General features: G+C 37.3%; 1 protein-coding gene across 6 annotated transcripts in view; it reads right to left on the reverse strand.

Annotated features, from left to right (window-relative positions):
• The window catches only part of Spag16 (sperm associated antigen 16), an 809,062-nt gene that overhangs the window by 775,471 nt on the left and 7,424 nt on the right, over window positions 1-26,167 (reverse strand). For all 6 annotated transcript variants that reach the window (XM_040753382.1, XM_040753381.1, XM_040753383.1 and 3 more), the window contains exons 2-4: window positions 15,277-15,323; window positions 14,121-14,216; window positions 5,011-5,129 (exon numbers count right to left, since the gene is read on the reverse strand). In XM_040753382.1, coding sequence (XP_040609316.1) covers window positions 5,011-5,129; window positions 14,121-14,216; window positions 15,277-15,323 — 262 coding nt within the window. The remainder of the gene's footprint in view (window positions 1-5,010; window positions 5,130-14,120; window positions 14,217-15,276; window positions 15,324-26,167) is intronic.

Here is a 26,167-nt window from a genome sequence, read left to right on the forward strand (position 1 = left end):
GGAAATTTCTAGACCTGCTATAAAGGTAGCTCTAACAGCATTCGCTGAGGACTCATCTGTCAGTTATAAGCAAAGAGGCATGTCAATGATGGCATTGAGATTTGGGGTTCAGTAATAGACAGCCATTTATATAGGGGGAGCAAAAACAGTAGGAACTGGATAGTTGACAGAACCAAGAGGTTGTGTCTATCTATATCAAATGTAGTGTGCCTAGCACACATTCATGTACAGATAAATGATGGATATACATAGTTCAGGGGAAAGTCAAGGCAGCCAACTTAAACTTGCATTTCATCAGTATATAATGATATTTTACAATCATGACACTAGAACAGACTAGTTCAAGTAGTGAACTGACGAATTAAAGATGCCTGGGTAGTCCCATAAAATACTTCATTGCTTCAAGGTTGGGATGAGGTAGAGGAAGCAAAAAGAGTCTAAGGCCAGAGCAGTAATAGAAACTATGAGGACAGTGGCCAAGAGTCAAGTGAAGAAGAAGGGGGAAATGAATGCTGGTGGAAGAAATGAATGCTGACAAAAGTTTGGAACAATCACTGGAGATGGCAATGTGAAAGTCACTTTTAAAAAGTTTCAGTGGTGGAAAAGATGTGAGTAGTAAGTAAGAAAAGTACACTTTGTCAGGAAAATGTGCCAATAAGGGAGAGACTCAGAAATCAAGATGAACTCGACAGGAAGCAGAGCCAGGGAGTTTTCCCCAGGCAACTACCATGTCAAATACTACTGCACACCTGTGTGCTGATGGTAATGTTCCAGCACAGGGAAAACTCAACACAGGAGCTGACAAATGCAAATGCAGTGACCTTGAATAGGAAAAGCGATTGGATTCTGTCTGGAAGAGCGAGTGGGCTTCAGAGAACCACCTGTGTGGTTCAAAACAGAAAGACACCTGAGGAAAGACCAGCAGGCAGGAAAGAGGAGGGGTATAGGTATGGAACTTGTATTTTCTTGCTAGAATAAAAAGGCAGTGACTGTGGAAGACACAGTCTATGCCAAGTTGAAGAAGTTAGTACTGACCTTGTAATTGCAAAATGGAAAACAGACACAAATCTAAGCTTTAAATCAAGACACATGGTAAGCTTGCCCTGTTGCTAGCCAGGAACGGAAGTTAAGAGAGTGTGGTTTAAGATCATTCTGGCCTGGATGACTTTGCCACTTACTGGCTGTGACTTCGTAACATTTACTGATGCAGATTTTCCATCCTCTCTAAGCCCATTTCCTCATCCATGAAATGAAGACATGTTAGTGGATACTCACCACACACGGTTGTGGGCAGAAATGAATGAAGGCTGCATAAGAGCAGACTACTAGTAAAAATGATACAAGGTCAATTCTCAAGTAATTGCTCTAAGACATCAACTATTTTATGCCATTTACATAATTATTATTTGCACTAATGTTTTTAATCTAAATATTCCCCTAGAAGGCTGACTTCTTCATATCTTAGTACATAAACCTATCCACATATGTTTAATTGCTCAAATCTGGCATATTGGAAATTGTAAGAGTTATCATAGTAAGGGTCAAGACATTCCTGTGTTTAGTTTAATTGTGTTAGGGGAATGTATATATGACACATACCCAGAAGCCAATTCCACACCAACTGAAGAAACATCATGAAGTTTAAATGATGAAAGAATAACTAGCTTCCTGGAATTCACTGAGAGTTGGTATGTAGTCATACTATACACATACTTCCTACACACAACAAGCAATGTGAGGGATTGTTTCAAAGTTAATCTTAATTCTGATCTTAGTCAGTTGAAAGAAGTTGTAACTATATTGTTCATAACTGAATCATTACAGTACACAAAATTTTATTGGCCAAAAGCTGCATCACTTACTTTTGCTCATAAATTGAAGGACTATACACTAATTTATAATCTCTTTAATTGGGAACAAATTAAATTAGTAATTAAATGCTATAAATAATCTCACGACTTATTTCCCTCCACAAGATTTTTAGTACAACCCTAACTTCAGGGAAATGGTAGGAGCAGAGACAAACTGAAGTGTACCCAGGATTGAGAAGGATGTGGGAAGCAAAGGAAGAAGAACACTGTGCTTCAAGATAGACATTGGTGGTGACAACACACATGGCTAAGTGACTGGACATGACTGTAGAGAGGAAAGTTAAGGGATTTCAAAGTGACACTGCCATTTTCTCATTTTAACCCCATTAGTTTTGCCCTGGAGCATCAATTAACTTTATATGAGTACATCTAAAAAGACAGCATTGAACAAACCTACAATGGAGGCATGTCAGTACTCCATAAACAAATTTCTACCACTCTGACATGCATACATATATAATTATATACATATAATTATATAAAATATATAATGTGTGTAGATATATCATAGAAAATCATTTGAGGACTTTTGTTAGGAATTCTGGAATACTAATCATTTAAAACTTGTAAAACCTGCTTTTTGTGTTGCTCTTCACAGACTCTGGTGTGGCTAATTAATTTTGCTTTTATAACATGAATATAGTCATTTTCAATACCCACAAGTTATCATGGCTTTATTTCAATAAAAGTTTATTTATAAACCAGTAGGCCAGATGTGACTCCCAGGTCATACATTTCTGACACTGGAGTTAAAATATGTTCTGCATTTATTGTTTGAGGACTCAAAAACCTGGAGTCAAATATTACTGCCCAGATTTCTGTTGGCACGTTTTTTTCTTTTTAGCACAACCTAAAAACAGGCCAGTATTGATGGTTACTTTTTGTTAGAGAACATGAATTCACAGCAATTCCATATTCTTTGAGGTTTGTTTTACTGCACTGAAAATACACTCAGTCAACATAGTTGACTGAATCATGAGTACTTAGGAGGCTAACACAACAAAGCTATGTGTAAGAGGCCAACATGAGCTACATAGTAAGCCATATTTCACACATTAATTAATACTAATGTATCCACTATTCTAGAATTATAGTCCTACTATATGCATCATAAGTAACAGCTGCTGATCAAATTCAAAATAGTTAATGTAAAAGAAATTATCCAGGATAGGAATAACTACAAAACAGCAGCTAGAAACTGGAACAAAATTAGCTCAACCAAAATTTTACTAAGTTAATAAATATACATTCATAAGTTTTACCTTTATAATATAATGCTAAATGGGTATGTTTATTGGGAACTCCTTATATCCTAATAGTATCTTAGTTTCATGAAATTGTATCTCATGAATCATAATGCTAACTTAGTATCTTTACAATCACCTACTTGTTAAAAATAAATTTGGAGCATGGCAAGATGGTTTAATGGCTAAATCTGACTGCCACACATACCTAGTTATCTGAGTTCAATACCCAGAACCCGCTTATACTTAGGGGAAAACTGACTCCAATTGACCTTTCTATATGTGTGCCAGGGCAAGCACATGTACACAAACTAACATATGTGCACATACACACACATTAATAACAAATAAGAGTTTAAAATAACATTAATATATAATATTTGGATCATAATTATCTTAAGGAAGTCATTACATTTTGTAATAGTCTAACATGTTCTTGAAATACATAAAAATAATTAAGTCATACTAATTTTTCATCTATTTAGTTACAAATTAGCCACCTACCTGTATTTCTAATTTACTTACAATTATTATTTCTTTAGGAAAATTTGTACAAAATTTCTTTTAAACCATGCACACAGTTTCCAGGTTTAAAAGCAACATTCTCCTCTTATTGCCAAATGCGCTATCTCTTAGTCTGTTATTAACAGAACTCAGTTCCCTCATAAAATGTATTATATTATATGTGCAGTCCAATAATCAAGTTTGAAAAGAAATTGCGCTGAAACGGGTGAGTTGGGAATAGGAGGGAATGTCAATACAATACTAATAATATTGTCAACAATACTAATAATATTGTCAAAATTTTTAAAAATAAAAAAACTGACTAGTTCTATGTGTATATTATCAGTGGACCAAGAAAGTAAAAAGGAAATCCTATGTACAGATGAATTTTAAAAAGTAGAATTCAGCCACAAAAATCTGTAAACATTTTTGTATAGATATCTACTCTCTATAATATTCAATATCTGGTAAAATAACACTTGTTTACGTCGATCATTTAATATTTTTTAAAAATATTAGGAATCCAAAGACCATTATTGTTATAGCAAACGAATAAAGACAGCATGCCTGCTGGTTTTCACAATCAATAAGACATTAAAATGTTTATTTTTAGCAGGAAAATTATATTAGGGTAATATCTGAAAATACAATTCAGGTTTGTTCTACATCAAATCATATCTTTAGAAAAAATAAATCAGCTGTATAAATACAGAAAAATAATTTTCATCATAAATAAAAAATAAGTAGTGTTAGGGGTTATCTAAAGACACAAAATGATACCATTATAAATTATGAAAACCTAAGAGGAAAATATTTCAAAAATAGTTTTTTGCTATATACGCAAGAGGACATTTCATTCCCTTGGTCATGTGAAAAGAAGCTAAATTTGCCTCCTAAAAAGGCATTGAGTAAAGTTTTATTGGGAAGGATCCCCTGACACTGGAATAATTTATTCCATACATGTAAGCTCATACCTACAGTCACCAGGAAGATGGAGTTCTGACCATCCTTTGTGGGATTACTTTGATTTTGTCAGTTGATTTGGGAAGATCCCTCTTTATAATGGACAGGATCCTTACCTGGGCATGGGACCCTGGACTGTATAAATGGAGAAAGTGAGCTGAGAATGAGCATGCCATTCACTCAATGGCCTCTGCTTCCTGACGGCAGATGCAGTGTCAACAGCTGCTTTGACGTCCCCATAATAACAACTGTAAACAACATAACCTGAATTGACTCCCAAATAAACCTTTCCTTCCTTCAGTTGTGTTTGTATGTTACCACAGTAACAGCAAAAGAAACCAAAATACTTATTTTGCAACGAAACTTAAATTTACTCATGTAAATGTGCTAACATTTCCAGAGAACTACCTATCTAGATAAAGGTTTACCATTCGGCCTGAAAGCAGTCCAGGGTTCTGGTCATTTCCATTTTGATCAGGAAATTACAGAGAAAATCTTCTATGGCTTCATGCACTACATGCCTTGAAGGAAGAACTGTTTTCTGCTCCTGAAATTTAAATGAACAATTATTTATTCTCTAAAAATTAAGATTTTTTGAAGGAATTGGTAGACTGATCATGTACTGATTTTGTAATAATTTTTTCTAAAAAACATTATGTACCATGGTTAGTTTAATCATTAGGAATAAAACATTGGTGAAACAAAACATTTCTATTCCCAATGTAATAGTTAAGTTTGTTTGTTTTGTTTTGTTTTTCAGGGCAGAATTTCTCTGTTTAACAGCCCTGGCTGTCCTGGGACTCGCTTTGTAGACCAGGTTGGCCTCAAAGTCACTGAGATCTGCCTGCCTCTGCCTCCCAAGTGCTGGAATTAAAGGTGTGCATTACCACCTCCCAGTTAGAGTCTGATTTTTTTAATACATAAATAAATTAGTCTTCTTAAAGACTTTACACAATACCTCCAATAGTGGAAATTTGATAAAAATGAGATACATTGGAGAGTGAATTGTAAAATATCATAACAAAATTGTGAAATGAAAAGACTAGCAACAAAATTCAAGATATAGAAAGGTGTAGGCATCTGGTCTGTGGACCTGTGACGGTGGTCAAACCCCTTTGGGTACGACTTCAGGCAGATAGAAGCATAAAGAGAGGAGCTTAAGGCATGGCTTTCCTTTCCATGCTCTTTCTGGTGGGATAGCAGATCTGGTTGGAAGAGCAGGGAAACCCTCCAGTGGTTCTTTGAATTTTTCTGTGTAATTTTTCCGCAATAAAAATCCATTTATCATTTATCTTGAGTCTAGTGATATAATGACATCCTGCCTTTAGAAAGGTTTATTAGAAAAGTAGATTGTGGGAAACTACAAATACTCAGTCCTTCAGAGCACCCTCACATCTGCAAACATTAACTGTATTTTGCGGCCTCTTCTCTCTCCTTTAGGGCATGACTCCTCAGAGAATGCAATCACATCCTCCTTCTGTGTGGCTTTGCTCTTTTTTTCCTAAAATTCATTGTATTCCTAGATGAATATCCCTAACTCCATTTTTGTATCTCCTAAGCACTGGGCACTGGGAACCCACTCAGCATGCACTCACATCCAAGCCACAAACCCAGCATAAATACTACTGATGATGGACGGCAGCACCACTGTGCAAGGGTATTCAAGTGGGGCTATTCACAAGACTGTTTTCAAACCACGCAATAAGTAGACTGCCTTCTTCAGGCATGTGTACCTAGAATTTCATCATCAAGAAGGAATGCCAATGCAAAACAAATTTTCCCATTTTTTTTGTTTGTTTGGTTTGTTTGTTTGTTTTTTGGCCTTTAAATTTTTTTAAATTAGAAACAAGCTTGCTTCACATGTCAATCTCAGCTCACTCTCCCCTCCTCTCCCACTCCCCCACACCTGGTGCCACAGCCCCCCACCCAATCCCTACTCTGTTTCCCAGGGAGGGTGAGATCCTCCATGGGGGGTATCCAGAGTCTGTCATTTTGTTCAGGGAAGGGCCTAGGCCCTGTCCCATGTGTCCAGGCTGAGAGCACATCCCTCATTGTAGGATGGGCACTCAAAGTCCATTTGTATGCCAGGGATAAATACTGATCTACTACCCAAGGCCCCATAGATTGCCTAGGCCTCCTCACTGACACCTACATTCAGGGGGTCTGGATCAGTCCCATGCTGGTCTCCCAACCATTAGGCTGGGGTCCAAGAACTCCCCCTTGTTCAGGTCAGCTGTTTCTGTGGGTTAAACCAGCCCAGTCTTAATCCCTTTGCTCATCACTCCTTCCTCTCTGTCACTGGATTCCAGGAGTTCAGTTTAGTGTTTAGCTGTAGGTGTCTACCTCTGCTTCCATCATTCACTGGATGAAGTTTCTGTTTCCCAGACTCTCTGACAGTGGGATTGTAGGCTGGCACTCCCCTGATCCATGTCTAAAATCCATATATGAGTAAGTACATACCATGTTTGTCTTTTTGTGACTGGGTTAACTCACTCAGGATGGTTTCTTCTAGTGCTGCAAATGACCCATTTTTAAATGAAAGTTTTCTTGTACCATATCATGTAGCAATCTACTGGGTACCTCTAACATTTCTGAAAACATGCTGGGCTGAAGAGGAAAAACAAACACTGCTGATAACTTCTTGCAGTTTGTTCCTAGAGGCCTTGATTGCACTTAATTTTAAATCTATTGTTATGACATTATTGACTTGGTAGTTCATTTTAATCTATTTTATTCTGCAAAGTCCACCAATCTACAAACAGTAATTTATAAAATGCTTCGTCTTCTCCATGACTATACAGAAATAAGTAGATGTGCTCTAGAAAAGTAATGACAGTTCTTAAAGCACCATCTTGTGGTGATAATTTGTTTGTGCTTCTCCAATCTTTCAGCATTTACCCCATCTCAGAATTAGGGTTTTTATTATTAGGACAAATTAGAACTCATGCTACATCTGCTAAAGTAGCATGCAGTAGTTCTGCCCAGTAAATCAGCATTCATGTTCCTCAGCAGCCAAATCCTCTACAAGAATAGTTCACCATGTGATGTGACTTGTAATGATGGATGAATTTCTACGACTATAAAAAAACTAATATTCAGAGGCTGCTAAGCCTGCCAGACTTGCATTTTCTGATGAAGTGAGATTTTTGAAGGAAGCATGGAATAATGTATGAAGTGATAGAATTAGTACATGATTAACTAATTGAACAACTATGTTGGCTAGTTTTTATGTCAACCTGACAAAGGCTGATTTGGGAAGAGAGAACATCAGCTGAGAAAAAGTCACTACCAGACTGGCCAGATCGCAAGCCTGTGGGGCATTTTCTTGATTAATGATTGATGTAGGTGAGCTCAACCCAAAAGGGATGGTGCCACCCTTGGGTGGGTGGTCCCAGATAGTTTAAGAAAGTAGGCTCAGCAAGCCATGAGAGCAGGCCAGTAAGCAGTGCTACTCCATGGCCTCTGCATTAGCTCCTGCCTCCAGGTTCCTGTCTTGTGTCACCGTTTTGAATTTCCTGGATAATGGAATACAAGCTGTTAAATAAAATGAGCCTTTTACACCTTGAATTTCTTTTGGTCATCAAGTTTTATCACAGCAGTAGAACCCTAAATAAAACAGAAATTGGTGCTGGAAACAGGGAAAGGTTGTGACAAAGCAGACTAATTGTGGAGATTGTGGTGGAATTTAGACTTTGGGCTAGAAAAGCTATTGGGTACTCAGAGCTCACAGTGGGTAGTGCCAACCCTGTGCTGGTGTTCCTGGATGCTACAAGAAAGTGGGCTGAGCAAGCCAGTAAGTAGCATTCATTCCTCCATGACCTCTACATCAGCTCCTGTCCTGGCCTGTTTGAGTTCTTGCCCCAACTTTCCTCAGTGATGAACTGTGATGTAGAACTGTAAGATAAAATAATTTCTCCTCCCAGTTTGCTTTTGCCAGTATTTAATCACAGCAACAGAAACAGTAAGACAGCAAACATTCACAATTCCAGCCTCAGAATTTAGCTCTCCATCCCTCTTATACAGCCTTTTTCCTAAGAGAAATCCTGGTTTTAAAGATTTGAGCTTTCAAAATTTTACCAGTCGAGACTGTGTCCTTCAAAAGTTGAATTAGCACTGGATTAAAGGGTATGTGAACACAGTCCTAGATCAAAGGCAGACACAGCATCAGCAATTACAAAGGTCCTAAAGCAAGAGTAAGATTAGGGCCTCTGAAGGACTTTAAAGAAGTAAGCTCGTGCCCCTTCCATACAATATAGCAAACTAAAAAGCAAAGGAAAAAGAAATTAAGAGACCTGTTGATTCTTTCAAATTCTATTAAATAACACAACAAATTTGTTACCTTGTGTTTTAGACATACTACAGCAGAACAATAAATGATAGAAAAAAGCAGTGTATGATAGAAAGAGCAGGAACTGTGATTCCATCATAATGGAAGCAAATGAGTCTATCAACTCAAGAGGGACTTGGAGCATAACCATGGCCATTTGTCACCATGCTGTCCATGGCGACTTTCACACTGCATGGGACATCCAAGTATTCAAGACCCACAATTTTGATTTTCATGACAGACAAGTTTTAGGTTTCTGTATGAGAAATGTTTAAGAAAATAAAAAGTAGAATTAGGTAAAAGCGCGTAACACTGCATTGGGTAGTGTGGTTATTATTCTTGGTTGTAAGCTTGGTTAAAATTAGAAAAGAGTGAAGATAGCAAAGTACATCTCTGGCTGTATGTGTGAGGGTGTTTCCAGACAGTAATTTCATGAGGTCTCTGCCCTGATAAATGGGTTCATTCACTGATGGAATGAAACCATGAGTACTTGTTGAGAGGAGATGGTACTTTGGAAGCCAGAACATAAAATGAGACCAGAGGTCATCAGAAGCAGGATTTAAAGAGCTTTGTGTTTCCCTGTCCCCTTCCAACTGTGGCTCCACTCAGCTTCCTTCCCACCATAATGTGAGATACTTTGCCATGCCTTCCCTTCCATGTTTGGCTGACACCTCTAAAATCCTAAGCAAAAGAAAGTTTTCCCCCTTAAGTTATTTGCATCAAGCATTCTGGCACCATGACAACAAAGCTAACATTGTAAATTCACCACTGTCTTTCAAGTCATTAACCAGAAATCATTCATTTATTTTCTGATTGTTGAGAACAATGGCCTCCGAAACCTCAGTAGTGGCCTTATTTCCTACTGCTCTTTCATAACTGGAAACGTCACACAGAAAGTACAGGATGAGTACAGAGATGCATCCAGGAAGAGGATGGTCATTGATCCAGACAGTCCCTTCCAAACATCCTGTGCAAAACTGAACACAGATACTCTCTTCTACTAGTTGCTTTCACATTTTTTAAAAAGCGGTAAATTGAGGTAAAATTTGAAGCCCACAAAAAATTCTGACAGGGGCTAGAAAGATGACTGAAGGGCTACTTGCTACTCTACCAGAGGACCCAAGTTCAACTCCCAGTACCTATGTGAAGTGATTCACCTGTAACTCTAGCTTCAAGGGACCCATGCCTTCCTCTGGCATCTGCAGGTACCTGCACTCATGTGTGTATATTCACACAGACACATGCACATACACATAATTAAAAAATCATTTTTAAAACAAATCATTATAAATCTACACAGTTTAACTGATTATATTAGAAGCCAATAACTCAGAGTATCCTTCCTAAAACTATTTTTAAACATTATACAACAATGTCTGACCCTCCATAATTAATGCCATTGGAGATGCAGAAGGAGCTAAGGACAGTGTGACTAGGGTCATGTCATTGTGGTATAATATTTACTAGAATGGAAAAACTGTATAATTGCTAGGTAAGGGCTCAATATTATTTCTGAAAATAGCCATTCATTGTCTAATAATAAATGCTTTGTTCACCTTTTTATTTGATAAACGTGAAAAATATTTTTATGTAAGATGAATGAGAGAAGGAATTGAGAGCCTGGAAAGGGAGGAGCAGAAAAGCAGACTAAAGGGAGGGCATTATCTGTAATTTCTAAAAATGCCTATGAGGCTGCCACAGAGCGTGTCTGTGTGCATGGCCCCCAAACCTCAGGAAGGGTTACAGATTGCTAAATTATCCACAAATAATCTAATCTATTCACATGAACCCAAAAGCCTATTGAAAACAAAGGTAGATTTACATATGCTTGGGAAACTAACCTGAAGCATACCAAAAACCAAAGGTAGGCAAAAGGTTAGAGAAACTGAGGATTTGAAAAGCTAAGAAATACAAGCCCAACTCAAGGCCTGTGCAGACAGGAAGCCAGCAAGCCCATCTCAAGGCCTGGGCAGACAGGAAGCCAGCAAGCCCCCTCAAGGCCTGGGCAGAGCACTAAGATAAACAGGTACGTGGTGGAGAGCTGGGGGAGAAGTGGAGTGGCTCCTGAGCTGTGGAGCGAGGTAGGACTGAAGACTGCAGACATGGCAACAGTGAGGAACAGACTGATAGGGTTGCCTATGCTACCACCTGATGCCATGTGACTTCCTTGCCTGTGCTGCTACCAAGTGCCACGTCTGGGTTTGTGGCCCTACTGTAGCCAAGGTCTGCATTGATGTCCATGGTCTGTGTTATCACCAAAGGCCATAGAGATGTGGGAGGTCTGGGCACCACCTGAGACCACATAGATGTCGGAAAGCCATGCTACCATCAGGAACAAACTAATCTGAGTGTCCTGTATTGCCACCCATGGCCAAGGTAACATCCAAGACTGAGTTGCAGCCAAGAGCCATGTGTGGGTCCATGGCCCAACTGCGGCTGGGGTCTATAATGATGTTCATGCCAGAGGCCATGGGAGACTGGCCAGCAGGTTCCCCTCTCCACTCCCAGGAGTACCTACCCCTGACCCTCCATGGCCCTGGGAGAATCCCTCCCCCATTACTGGTGCCACAACTAAAGAGCTTGCTCCCATATATGGGAAGAGCTAACCCTGAACCTCACCTGAGGGTGTAATGCTGGTGGAGGCTGGGAATGACCAACTTAGCTACCACCCAGGCCCACATCTAGGGCTCTGAGTTGGCTCATCCCAATATCTATCCATCTAAGACCCCTGGAGTTCATGAAGGGACCAGTCCTGTGGAACCATAACTGCAGGATCTCCATGACTTTGGACAACATAAGGATACCTGAGAGAAGTTTCAATGAGAATCTAGTATTAGTGGTATACTAGAAGTCAGAGATCTTGAACCAGACCAACAATCCAGTGCAATGAACACTTCTAAGTAAAGCTGTTTGGGCAAAAGGGTATACTCTATGACACACTGCAGCTCCCAAGACCACTACAATGAAACAATGTGATGGCAAGACAGGAAACATGGACAAGCAAATTTTTTATTCTTAGGGAGAAGGGGCTACAAGGGGGGAAGGTTGATGTGGAAGGACTAGGAAATGAGTGGGATTGGGGTGCATGATGTGAAATTCCCAAAGAATCAATTTTAAAAATATTACAAAATAAAGAGATAAAGTTGAAATTTCATTTGGAAACATTTTTAGGAGAGAAATGAAGGAAACTCCAGGGAGATTGTTTATGTGAGTTATAGCAAGAGCTATCATATGAGAAATTTAAATCTAAATACTTACTTAGTTGTCTTAAAATAATTATGATAAAACCATTTTTATAATGTAACCCAGGCTAGTTTCCAACTCATGATCCACCTGCCTCCACCTTTCAGCATAACCTACCATTGTATGCCACCACAATTGGTTACAATAAAACTTTTTGGTAGGGGGGAATCTTCAAGATAGAGTCTCACTATAACTCAACCTGTCCTGGGAACTCGCTCTGTAAATCAGGCTGCCCTCAAATTCACAGAGATCTGCCTGCCTCTCCCTCCTGAGTAGTGGGATTAAAAGCATGTACTACCATGCCCTACCAGCAATAAAACTTTTATATACTAATATACCCATCTTATGAAAAGTATATACACTTACCCAAACAGAGTAAAAAAATGAGTGAGAAGAGTGGCACTGGCCGATATTCATTACACTCCGGGAACTGATTGATAAGCATGCAATACTGTGGCTTGAGTTAGTCATCAATTAGACATCCCAAAAAACACATAAACATTCTCCAAAATGTAAAAGTAAAGAGAAAATGAAGCCCAAAGTGTCGGAAATTTAACTGTTATTTTATTTCCATCTTTAAAAATCAAAATTTGAATTTGATAAAGATTGGAAATTATTATAGATATGTTAGCATTACAAAAGAGAGTGGAAAAAAGAAGAATCGAAGAAACTAAAATATTCAAAAATGACAATAATAAGCTTATAAGAAAACTTACACTTTAGAAAAGGAAAGGCAACTTGATTGCAAGCAAACCCTTCCTTTTATAAAATTATAAAATGACCATCTCCAAGGAATACACACAGAGAAATACATGTGTTCATGCCTACATATACCCACAGATACATATATCTGTAGTTATTTATGTTAACACTTGGAAAAGACTATAGTACAAAGTATAACTAAATTAGATCATTACTACTAGTCCATGTCCTGAAGAATCACTGTAAATATAATGCACATATATTTTATTCAGAGTTCAAAACATGCTATCTATTAACAGGATAATAAATTAAGAGTTAAGGTGATCAGTGAATAAATATGCCTTTTTACTTTATCTGAAAGGCTGTATTTTGTTTTTTATATAAATCAGAAGATTGAGATATCCAACAAACTACTAGGTCTATGTAGAAGACCCCACTTTGTGTCTCCTAGAAGGAACTTATCCACTGACTTTATTACAAAATACTTTATTACAAAATTATGCACTAGGTCACTGCACTCATAACAGAATCTAAACAATTGTGAAACATTAAATCTTCCTTTTCAGTTTTTTTCAATTGCTAAGTATATAGGTAACTGGAAAATTCAATAGATTCATAGGAAAAAACTGAAATAGAGTATAAGAAGGGCAAAGTCTAACAGACCATCTTGCACTGAAAAAGCCAAGTTTCCAACTAAATAAAAACATCTTTTAAACTAATGTTAGTATGGAATTATAAATATTTTAATATCAATAAAATATAGTCAGTTTTTATTATTCTTTTCAGTTATAAAGATGTCAAGAGTCTTACTTAGTTTGATTCATATGATTACTACATATAATTTCTTATCTTATTCTTAACAACATTAATTCATGTCCCAGAAGAGTGTCATGAAATGTTAAGCATTCCATGTAGGCTGGATACTTTCAGGAAAACAAAGATACAAAATACTTATAAAGCCTACTACATAATCTGTAGTTGATCCATTCAACAACAGTGTTGAATAATTTTGGTTTAATTCTATTGTATTAATCAGTTTTCAGGGAAGCTATCATTTTTTAGAAAGTCATATAAGTGTAGACATTGTCTGAGGAATGGTGTTGTAAAGAATAAATGAAACTTACTTTAGTGTTTTAAGAAAATTAATAGAAGTGATATAGCAGATTACAGTGTTCTGTTTCATAATTTGGAGTTAAGTTACTGTCAAAGCATCATATAAAAAGTATTTCTGTAACTACAAGCTAGAGTAGTATACAAAATTCTCACCAGAATCTGAATGTCTGTAGCCTGCTCTTGAACCATGTGAATTGCTTTCGCCAGATCTTCTTCTCCTTCTGGAATGCTGAAGTTGTCATCTGGTATCTAGACAAGGGCAGGAAGAATGGGCAGAAATGTCAAGTACAATATATCAGTCCCTGATTATATGAAGGATACATTCTCAGACAAGCTGCGGATGCTTCAAACTGTGGTTAGTTTTCAACCTCACATCTAGTATTGTTCCCATATAAACACACAATACAGTTTAACTTATAAAGACACAATAAGAAACTAGTAATGACAATAATAGTAAAATAACAATCATAACAAAAGACTCCAATAAAGCCATTTAAAACTTATTCTCTATTTATGGAGTTTTCAAGACCAAATTTTGGACTATAGTTGACAATGGGTAACTAACAGCCAGAAATAGGGTACAATATTGGGCAAGTCTCACATGGTCTCTTGCACTGAGGAAGTAAATTATACAACTAAATAAAAAGGATCATTTTTAATTAATGCTGATATGGAAACACAAAGGGACACATATACATTTAATTTCAGAAGATTTTTGTCCTACATTAACGCTTCCAAGAAATACACACCATGTAGGGCACGGCATGCTTCTAAAGATGAACTAACTCTATGTAGCTAACAAGTTTCTTGACTGTTAGTCACAGGCCAGGCTCGCTTCCACAGTTTTGCTCACTTTCTGACATCTAAATGTGACTTGACATCCAAGCCTCAGAAGCAATGAATTAAAGGAAAATACCAACACAAGAGCATATTTTACAGAACTAAAATTAGGACAGAAGAAAGAAGAGGCCTGAGATCTAACTGGAGCTGGCAATCTGGAATCCCTGTCAAGAGCTAGCTGGACAAAGGAGAAGGTCCTATATAGTAATGACCATCTATGAGGCCACAGACAAGAGAGGTGACAGGAGCTGAACCTAAACAGCGATGTGGGAAACAAAACAGGCAGATTTCCCACCCAGGGTAAATGTTTATGTAGAATTTTCCCAACTACTCACAATAGCCAATAGTGACCTTCTGTTCAAAACATAGTTTATCTTAAATAAAGTCCTTATACGTTCCAGAAAATAAGACAAACCATTCATATGAATGACTACAGTGAACTCACTAAGATATAAAAATAACAAGTTACCTCTTCATATTCACAGTCATCTTCAGAAGCTTCAGTTATGGTGACCTCTGAGTATTTTGTTAAGTTTAAATGCAAAAAAAGTGAAATAATGTTATTATATCAAAATTACTTGACCTCAAATACCATGTAGGATCTAATAACCTCAATATTCAACTTGTAAATACATGTAATTTACTTTTCAACGTTTTATCTCCATAAAGCCTGTAATTTTAGAATTGAATTATTTCAACTAGCATTTTATATCATTAAGTCCATGAAAAACTACATTCATATCTGTTTGTATGAATATCATCTAGTAACTCCCAGTTTGATCTTAAGCCTATTTACTAAACTACAGAATATCATTAAGATAGCATGAATTAGAAAAGATGGGTGGGATTGACTCTCAATGGGTAGACTGACTCTCACACAAGCATAAGAACCCAAGTTCAGAGACTCAGAACCCACATAAAGGAGACAGGGTGGGAGGCTGGAAGACCAGATAGCCAGCAGAAACAGCAGTGAACAGTTGTCACCCTCTCCAAAATGATGGAACTTGGGGACAAACAGTGAGATTGTCCTCAGATCTCCATAACATAGCATGAATAATTCTATACTTACACACAGGAACACACACAGACACAAACACATTTGCACATGTGTGTACATGCATTCACATAAGGATAAATACGAAAATAGTATATTTTTCTAATTATCTGAAGCAAAACTGAATTTTCAAAAGCTTCTATATATTCATATCACATGAATACTTGGTTAAGGTATCATAAGTGAACAACACAAATGTCACAACAATACTTAGAAATAGATAAACACAGGGTTTGAGAAATGACTCGGAGGTTAAGAGCATTGACTGTTCTTTCAGAAGTCCTGAGTTCACATGGTGGCTTGCAACTATCTATAATGAGATCTGGTGCCCTCTTCTGGTGTGAAGGCAAACATTTATGCAGAACACTCTGTACATAATACATAAATAAATCTTTAAAAAACAAAGTAAACACATATCAATTTTTATTTTAAAATTTTTATTCATTTTACATGCCAACCACAGTTCTCCTTCCCTCCTCTCCTCCTGCTCCCCCCACATCCCCCACCCCATCTCCCATCCACTCCTCAGAAAGGGTACCACCTCCCATGAGGAGTCAAAAAAGTCTGGCACATCAAGTTGAGGCAGGACCAAGTCTCTACCCCCTGTAACTTGGCTGAGCACGGCCTACCATAGGGAATGGGCTCCAAAAAGCCAGCTCATGCTCCAGGTCCTGATCCAGGTCCCAATGCCAGGGACCCTACAAATATATCAAGCCACACACCTGTCTCTCACATTCAGAAGACCTAGTTCAGTCCCATGTAGGATCCCCAGCTGTCGGTCTAGAGTCTGAGCTCTCACGACCTCAGGTCAGCTATATCCCCACCAAAATCTTGACCCCCTCATTGCTCATATAATCCCTCCTACCTCTCTTTAACTGGACTCCCTTATCTCTGCCTGGTGCCTGTATATAGACCTCTGTATTTATTTCCATCGTTTACTGGATGGAGGCTCTATGATAACAATTACGGTACTCACCAATTTGATTATAGGAAAAGTCCAATTCATGCACCCTCTCCACTATTGCTAGTAGTCTTAGCTGGGGTCATCCTTGTGGATTCCTAGGAATTTTCCTAGCACCAGGTTTCTCCCTAACCCCATAACAGTTCCCTCCATCAAGATAGCACTTTCATTGCTTTCCTACTCTATCTCTCCCCAAACTCAGCCATCCTTTTCCCTCATGTTCTCATCCTCCATCCCCTCTTCTTTACCCTCCCAAGACCCCAGGTTACTCAAGACATCTTTTCTATTTCTCCTTGCCAGGGCAATCCATGCAACCCTCTTATGGTCCTCCTTGTTACCCAGTTTCTCTGGAGCTGTGGATTGCAGTCTGGTTATCCTTTCCTTTGCATCTAGTATCCACTTAAGAGTGAGTACATACTGTTTTTGTCTTTCTGAGTGTGGGTTACCTCACTCAGGATGATTTTTTCTAGTTCAATCCATTGCCTGCAAATTTCATGATGTCATTGTTTTTTACATACTCCATAGTGTAAATGTACTACATTTTGTTTACCCATTTTTCAGTTGAGGATAATTTAGGTTGTTTCTAGGTTCTGGCTATTACAAACAATGCTGCTGTGAAAATAGCTGAGCAAGTGTCCTTGTGGTATGATTGAACATTCTTTGGCTATATGCCCAAGAGTGGTAATGCTGGGCAAATGGATTCCCAGTTTCTGAGAAACCGCTGTACTGATTTCCAAAGTGGCTGTACAAGTTGTACTCCCGTCAACAATGAAGGAGTTTTCCCCTTACTCTACATCCTCTCTAGCATAGGCTGTCATCAATATTTTTGAAATTAGCCATTCTGACAGATGTAAGACAGCCACTTACAGTTGTTTTGATTTATATTTCCCTGATGAGTAAGGATGCTGAGCAATTCCTTAACTGTCTTTTAGTCATTTGAAATGCTTCTGTTGAGAATTTTCTGTTTAGATCTGTTCCCCATAGTTAATAGGATTACCTAGTATTTTGATGTCTAGTTTCTTGAGTTCATTATATATTCTGTAGATCATCCCTCTGTCAAATGTGGGGTTGGTGAAGATATTTTTCCATTCTGTAGGCTGCTATGTTCTCTTATTTACTGTGTACTTTGCCTTAAAGAGGCTTTTCTGATGGGGGAAGTCATTTTGTGTATATGTTTGTCTTATTGGTTGATAATTAAAGCACTGTTGGCCAATAGGGAAGCAAGACAGGTTGGATCAGGAGAGGTGGAAGATTCTGGAAAACAGAGGCACAGTTAGTCACCATGTAGGATGCAGGAGGAGTAAGAGGTCTGGACCCTTTCTCCAGTAAGAGAAAACCACATGGAAATACTAAGATTGGCAGTTATGGGTTAAAAATTTTAAGTCAGAGATAGCCAATAAGAAACCATAGAAAATGGCCAACAGCTTCATAACTAATATAGTGTCATACATGTTCATTTGGGACCGATGTGGCTCTGGGACCAGGCTGGTGGGAAGAATTTTCATTACCATTTTCAGTTTCAGCAGGTCCTGTTTACTGATTGTTGCTTTCAGGGTCTGTGCTGGTGTTAAATTTAGGGAACAGACTCCTGTACCAATGCATTCAAGGCCATTTCTCACTTTCTCTTCTATAGAGTATAGTGTACCTAGACTTAGGTTGAGGTCTTTGATCCACTTGGACTTGAGTTTTTTTGCATGGCAATAGATATGGATCTATTTATATTCGTCTACATGTTAATATCCAGTTATTCCAACACCATTTGTTGAAGATTCTTATATTTTTCTCATTGTACAGTTTTGGCTTCTTTGTCACAAATCAGGTGTTCATAGGTGTGTGGATTAATATTAGGGTCTTTGATTCAATTCCAATGATTCACATGTCTGTTTTTATGCCAATATCAAGCTGTTTTCAGTACTATAGTTCTATAGTTGAGCCTCTGGAAGTTCCTTTATTATACAGGATTATTTTAGCTATCCTGGGTTTTTGTTTTTCCATATGAAGTTCAGTTTTATTCTTTCAAGGTCTCTGAAGAATAGTATTGGGATTTTAATGGGAATTGCATTGAATCTGTAGATTGTTTTTGGTATATTGGTCCTACCTATCCAAGAGCATGGGATATCTTTCCATTTCTGATATCTTCTTCAGTTTCTTTCTTCAAACACTTAAAAGTTCTGGTCATATAGACTTTCACTTCTTTGGTTAGTTATCTCAAGATATTTTATATCATTTGGGGCTAGTGTAAGAGCGATGTTTCTCTGATTTTTTTCTCGGCCCATTTATCATTTGCATAGAGGAGGACTACTGATTTTTTTGAGTTAATCTTGTATTCTGCTACATTACTGAAGGTGCTTATCAGCTGTATAAGTTTCGTGGTAGACTTTTGGAGGTCACTATCATAACATCTGTAAACAGCAAAAGTTTGACTTCTTCCTTTCCAATTTGTATCCCCTTGATCTCCTTTTGTTGTCTTATTGTTCTAGCTAGAACTTCACTTATTATATGGAATATATATGGAAAGAGTGGACAGCCTTGTTTATTCCTAATTTTTTGTAGAATCAATTTGAGTTTCTCTCCACTAAATTTGATGATGGTTGTTGGCTTGCTGTAAATTGCCTTTTTTTTTTTTTTTTTTTTTTTTGCTTAGGCATGTTCCTTGTATCCCAGATCTCTCCAAGATCCTTATCATGAAGAAGTATTGTATTTTGTCAAAGGCTTTATCAGCATCTAATGAGATGATCATGTTGGTCTTTTTTTATTTAAGTTTGTTTATATGGTGCACTACTTTGACAGATTTTCCTATGTTGAACCATGCCTGCATCACTGGCATGAATCCTACTTGATCGTGGTGGATGATATTTCTGATGTGTTCTTGAAGTTGGTTTGCCAATATTTTAGTATTTTACATCAGTGTTCATGAGGAAGATTGGACTGTAATTCTCTTTTTTGTTGCATCTTTGTGTGGCTTGCATATCAGGGTAGCTCTAGTCTCTTAAAAAAGAGTTTGGTAAATTTCCTTCTGTTTCTCTTGTGTGGAAAATTTTGAGGAGTATATTGGATCTTCTTTGAAATTCTTTTAGAATTCTGTGATGAAACCATCTTGTCCTGGGCTTTGTTTTTTTTTGGGGGGGGGACACTTTTAATAACTGCTTCCATTTCCTTAGGGATTATAGGTCTATTTAAATTGTTGATTTAATTTTGATGTTTTGTACCTATCCAGAAACTTGTCCATTTCTTTTACATTTTCTAATTTTATGGAGTATGGGCTTTTGAAGTATGACCTAATGATTCTCTGGATTTCATCAGTATCTGTTATTATATTTCCCCTTTCATTTATGATTTTGTTAGTTTGAATATTCCCTCTGTCTTTTGGTTAGTTTTGATAAGGGTTTGTCTATTTTTTTCATTTTCTCAAAGAGCCAACACTTTGCTTCATTGATTCTTTGTATTGTTCTCTTGTTTCTATTTTATTGATTGCAGCCCTCAATTTGAATTTTCCTGCCATGCTTCTTTTTGTTCTAGAGCGTTCAGGTGTGCAGCTAAGTTGCTAGGGTGAGATTTCTCCAAATTCTTTATGTGGCGTTTAGGCCTATGAACTTTCCACTAAGCACTACTTTCATTTGTGTCCCATAAGTTTGGGTATTGTTGTACCCTTATTTTCATTGAATTCTAGGAAGTCTTTAATTTCTTCCTTTATTTCTTCGACTCAATGTTGAGTCAGCTGAGCATTATTCAGTTTCTGTGAGTGAGTTTGTAGGCTTTCTGTTGTTGAATTTTAACTTTAAACCATGATAATCTGATAAGATACAGGGGTTTAATCCATGTTTGTTTGTTTGTTTATCTCTTGAGATTTGCTTTGTTACTGAGTATGTAATCACTTTTAGAGTGATTAGTTTGAAGTCTATTTTGTTAGGTATTAGGATAGCTACACCAGCTTGTTTCTTAGGTTCATTTGATTGGAAGTCTTTACTCTGAGATAATGTCTACCTTTGAAATTGAGGTATGTTTCTTGTATACAGCACAAGGTCAGCTCCTTTTTTCACATCCATTGTTAGCCTATGCCTTTTTATAGGTGAACTGAGTACATTGATATTAAGAAATATTAATGACCTGTGATTGTTAATTCCTATTATTTTTTAGTTTTGTGGTAGTGGTGTGTGTGTGTGTGTGTGTGTGTGTGTGTGTGTGTGTGTGTTTCCCTTCTTTAGGATTTGCTGGTGTGGGATTATTTATTGTTTATTTTTTGTGGATTCAGCTAACTTCCTTGTGTTAGAATTTTCTTTCTAGTGCTTTTTGTAGGACTGGATTTGTGAATATGTATTGTTTAAATCTGACTTTATCATAAAATATCTTGTCTTCTGTCTATGGTGATTGAAAGTTTGGCTGGGTATAGTAGTCTGGGCTGGCATCCATGGTCTCCTAGTGTCTGCAAAATGTCTGTCCATGATCTTCTGGCTTTCAGAGTCTCCATTGAGAAGACAGGTTATTCTGACGGGTCTCCCTTTATATGTTACTTGGTCTTTTTCCTTTGCAGCTCTTAATATTCTTCCTTTATTCTGTATGTTTAGTGTTTCGATTATTATGTGGCATTTTTTTTTTGGTCCAGTTTATTCGGCATTCTGTAAGCTTCTTGTAGCTTCATAGGCATTTCCTTGTTTAGGTTGGATAAGTTTTCTTCTATGATTTTGTTGCAATAGATTTTCTGTGCCATTAAGCTGGTATTCTTCTCCTTCGTCTATCCCTGTTATTCTTAGGTTTGGTCTTTTCGTGGTGTCCCAGATTTCCTGGATATTCTGTGTTATGACTTTGTTGGTTTTAACATTTTCTTTGACCAAAGGCTATATTCTTCTATTATATCTTCAACACCAGAGATTCTCTTCCATCTCTTGTGTTCTGTTGTTTATACTTGCATTAGTAGTTCCTGTTCATTTACCCAGAATTTCCATTTCCAGAATTCCCTAGGTTTTTGTTTTTATTGTGTCCATTTCAATTTTCAAATTTTGGCCTGTTTCCTTCACCTGTTTGTTTTTTCTTAGCTTTGCTTTAAGGGATTTATTTATTTATTCCAATTTTTGTCTTTTTCTCGATTTCCTTAAGGGAATTTTTCACTTCTTCTTTAAGGGCCTCTATCATCTTCATAGAGCTATTTTTAAGGTCGTTTGGCATTGGGATGTTCAGGTCTTGTTGTTGTAGAACCACTAGGTGGTGCCATATTGCTCTTTATGTTTTAGAATGTATTTCTGCATTGTCATCTACCCAACTCTTCCTCCAATCAGTGCAGGTGGTGCCCGTGCCTCTATGGAACTCTTTGTCCAATGAGTGCAAGTGGTGTCTGTCAGGGGGGAGTTCTTTGTCCAACAGGTGCAGATGGTGTCTATGCCTCTAGACGCTCTTGATGCTGTGGGGATAGTTGAGTTTTGGGGCAGAATGGGACTACTAAGTTATAGGGTCAGGGGGAGAAGAGAGGTAAGAGTGGCCTGCCAGCAGGAGTCTTATCTGCCGATTGTCTAATGGGGCCATTTAGATGTTTTCATGAAAAAAAACTTAAATCTCTACTTTTGATTATATCTAGGCTTCTAACTTCTACTTATAGCAAAGTTTCTCTAATTTTTAGCATATATAAACTAACAGAGCAATCATAATTCATTATTTTATGAATATACAAAATATTAAATTACAAAAAGTGATTCAAACAACGAGTTCTTGAAGTGCTGCTGTGAGATCTTTAAATCTTTATTACTCTACTAACAAATTTAAATTTTAACCTAACATAATTAATGATCATAATAGCCTCAGGTACATGATTTTTTCAGTTGGTTGGTTGCTCACTTTTTAAGAATTAATCTGAATTGACATTCTAAACTACTGTGAATATATTGTAGTGATTATTAAAATCAAAGATGAGATTACTTTTACTTTGCTGTTGATTGTATTAACTGTATTATGTACAAAGTGTTAGCATACATATGACAAGTTCTGTTATTTACAGCAAGAATAGATAATACCCAGTATTTTATAAGAACTAGGCACATATCTACCTACTTCCCATGTACTAGGACATTTATTTCACATCCTGCTATGAATATGGAACTATTATCTCCATTTTGCAAGCCAAAAATCAAAAATAGAACTTTAAAGACCTTGGACCAGAGTTGTGAATCAGCCCCAGATTTCAGGCTTTGTGATGTTGCACAGGCTTTCCACAGTCTTCATGGATTCCTGTGCTGGGCAAGTGTTTACCACTTGTCTCTCATGGGATTCTAAGGTTCTAAATACATTCTTAATGCTCAGTTCCATGATGGCCCGTCATTCTTCATTGTCTGCCTATTCCTATCACTTACATAAGACAATTAACCCTAATTCACCTATGACCAATCCCCAGATACCAGTTCCTTGCCAAACAGTCAATATTCTGTGGTCAAGCATGAGTGTCTCACCCAACAATATGATGAAAAGTAATTAGGCTTAAAAATTGCTATTTCAAACATAAAACAACTACAAAACAGTGCATGCTTGCAATCTGTTTCATAACTTCGATGTATCCACATTAAATAATCCAAGAAGCAACATGGCTGCTTGTGTTAGCTATCTATTGCTGCAAAACAATTTGCAATAGGATTTTCTTCCTTCTCCTATAACGCCTTGCCAGCTGTTTCTTAGGAAACACCAACCTGCTGGTAGACATATCTTTAAGTTAACTTTTCCTTCCCCAACTTAAAGTACTTTGAATATTTGTGTTATCCCAAGTTCCATAGCCACTCTGATAATTCAGAAACATTTCTTAGGTTAGCACCTCAGTTACCAAAATCTGTGCTTATTATATACTACTGCATAACAAACTTCCAATAAAATATGACTTAAAAGAACAGTAAGCAAGCACTGCTTCTAACAGTGTAGATGAATCTGAAAGACAGTAAATCAAGCAAAACGAAATCAGAAACATATAGGATCTCACTTATATCTGAAAGCAACAAGTGGTTCAACTGAAAGAAACAGACAGTAGAAGGTAGCCACCACAGGTTTGGGGTGAAGAAAATAGGGAGATGTTGATGAAAGAGATGACATTTCCAATTATGAAGGGAGCAAGTTCTGGAGGCCTAGTGCACAACATCATGGTGGCCAAGTGACAATATTGACTCATATACTTGACATTCTCAAAGGGCATAGATTTTCAGTTGTTTCACTACACTAAATGAAGTGTTCCTCAAAGAAAGGAAAATTGGAGCTAACACATAATCCATCTGACCACATATCCCCAAAGTGACCAAAGTTTGCATACACAGAAATGCCTATGTGGTTCTATGTTCACTGCATCTCTGTCTACAACAGCCAAAATACAGGAGCAGCTTAGATGTCCATTAAACATGAACTGAAAAAGAAAGCATGGCTCATATACATGCACAGTGGAATTCTGTTCCGCTATAAAGAAGAAAAAAATATGTCATTTGTAGGAAAATGAAACTGAAGATCACCATATTAAGTACAAGAGACTCCAAAGGACAAATGCTGCATGCTTTCTGTCATATGAGATATCTACATATATATTACACCAATATATTTATATGTATATGATACCAAAGTAGCTAGTATGAGGGAGACTAGTGGGGAGAAGGATGATGGAACAAGAGAGAGTTATACAACATGGATTATGAAACAAGATATATGATATGGCTGCAGAACTAAATAGAGAGTTTTCAATAGAGGAGTCTAAAATGGCATGTTTAATATCATAGTGAAACAAATTATTGTGCATGCTAACTACATCAAGCATTTTTAAAATGTAACTATATGAGGCAAATATATTGTATTAGTTACTTTTCTGTCATTGTGACAAAACACCATGACCAAGGCAACTTACAGAAGAAAGCACTTATTTTGTCTGACAGATGCAGAAGGTAAAGTCCACTCAGTCTCCAGAAAATAATGTCACTTTCCCACTTTAAAAATGACAAATGATCACACACCGTCTATTTGAGGAATAGATAGGACAGGTGGGGTGTTAGCATGGTGATATAGAGATGAAAATGTGATTTGCCCTCAGAGCATTGGTAGTCCTATCCAGCAAAAGTTCTAGGCAATAACTTTTAATCATGAGGTACATATTGCTTTCTCACAATTAAAAAAAACAGGGTACATGAAAAATACCATTTCATAAAGCATGGAAGTGTTTCCCATGGACTACCGCAATGTTTACTTTCAAAATGACCCATTGAGATTAAATGTCACAGTCATATTTGAGATGAAAAATTGAGAAATATAAATTAAGAGATTTCCTAGTGAATCACATGGCTATAAGTGACAAAGAAAAGTTTCCTGAGTTCAATGCCAATAATTTTCTGTCATATCATGCTATTTCTACATTGACACAATAATAGGCCTTGTTAACATCTTAGATTTTATAAATATAAAATTTGTTTTCAATATCCTAGGTAATGAACTCACATATTTGTTTTCCAAATCTCAGTGGCGCCTTACCAAGAGCTGAACAAAATCATTTAAATAGCTCAATTTGAAGACCACAGAGGAAAAAGAAGTGTAAAACAGCTAGAGGCTATAAAGCTGATCATTAATTTAACCAAGGCCAAAGAATTAGTAAGAAGAAAGACCAAATACAAAACAAAGAAGCCAAAAGAGGAGCAGCTACGCTCTTTGACTGACATCTTTAAGTGTCCACAACAAGATCTGTACAGAAGACCTTCCCAGAGCAACTCATCCCTAATGTGGGGGTGTAGTGGTCTTGAAAAAGCAGCTCTACTGTGATGTGGATATTTGCAAGCAGCTATTGTCTGGATATCTAGCAACACATGGCCAAATGCACAAGCTAATATTAAATGATTCTATGGAAACTTACAAATGGGCATGCCACTGGAAACACAGAACTTGGTGAATGTGAAAATTGGAGGAGAAAGGGAAACAGAAATACTCAGCAGTGCAGTACACACTGAAGATCTCAAAGGCTTAAACTTGAAGCCACAGGCTCAACTCTAACCTCCCCAGTGCTTGGGGTAAAGATGGGTTTGTAGCCAGAACCAACTCCTGATCCTTCCAATGAGAACAGATAACCCTGCCCAGCACACGAAGGTGTGTTCTGCTTCCAAAGCCTCAGAGGTTCTCATAAAGAGAAGGCACTGTATTCAGATACTGATCCCTCTGACCCTTGGGATAGCCTGAGAAATGAAGAAGAATCTGAGGGAGCATCACCTGTAAAACAAAAAAAAAATGAGGAAACATTTTTCTGTAGAGCAATCTTGCAAGAGTGAAAAAGGGTAAGTCATGGATAATTGTCTGAAAGGAAAAAAATAACTTTACTCTGCTCCCACTTTCACTGAGCAACTTTCTCACCTGTGA

Source organism: Mesocricetus auratus, unplaced genomic scaffold (genome assembly GCF_017639785.1).
Source record: "Mesocricetus auratus isolate SY011 unplaced genomic scaffold, BCM_Maur_2.0 Super-Scaffold_100010, whole genome shotgun sequence".
In the NCBI taxonomy this organism is placed as follows: Eukaryota; Metazoa; Chordata; class Mammalia; order Rodentia; family Cricetidae; genus Mesocricetus; species Mesocricetus auratus.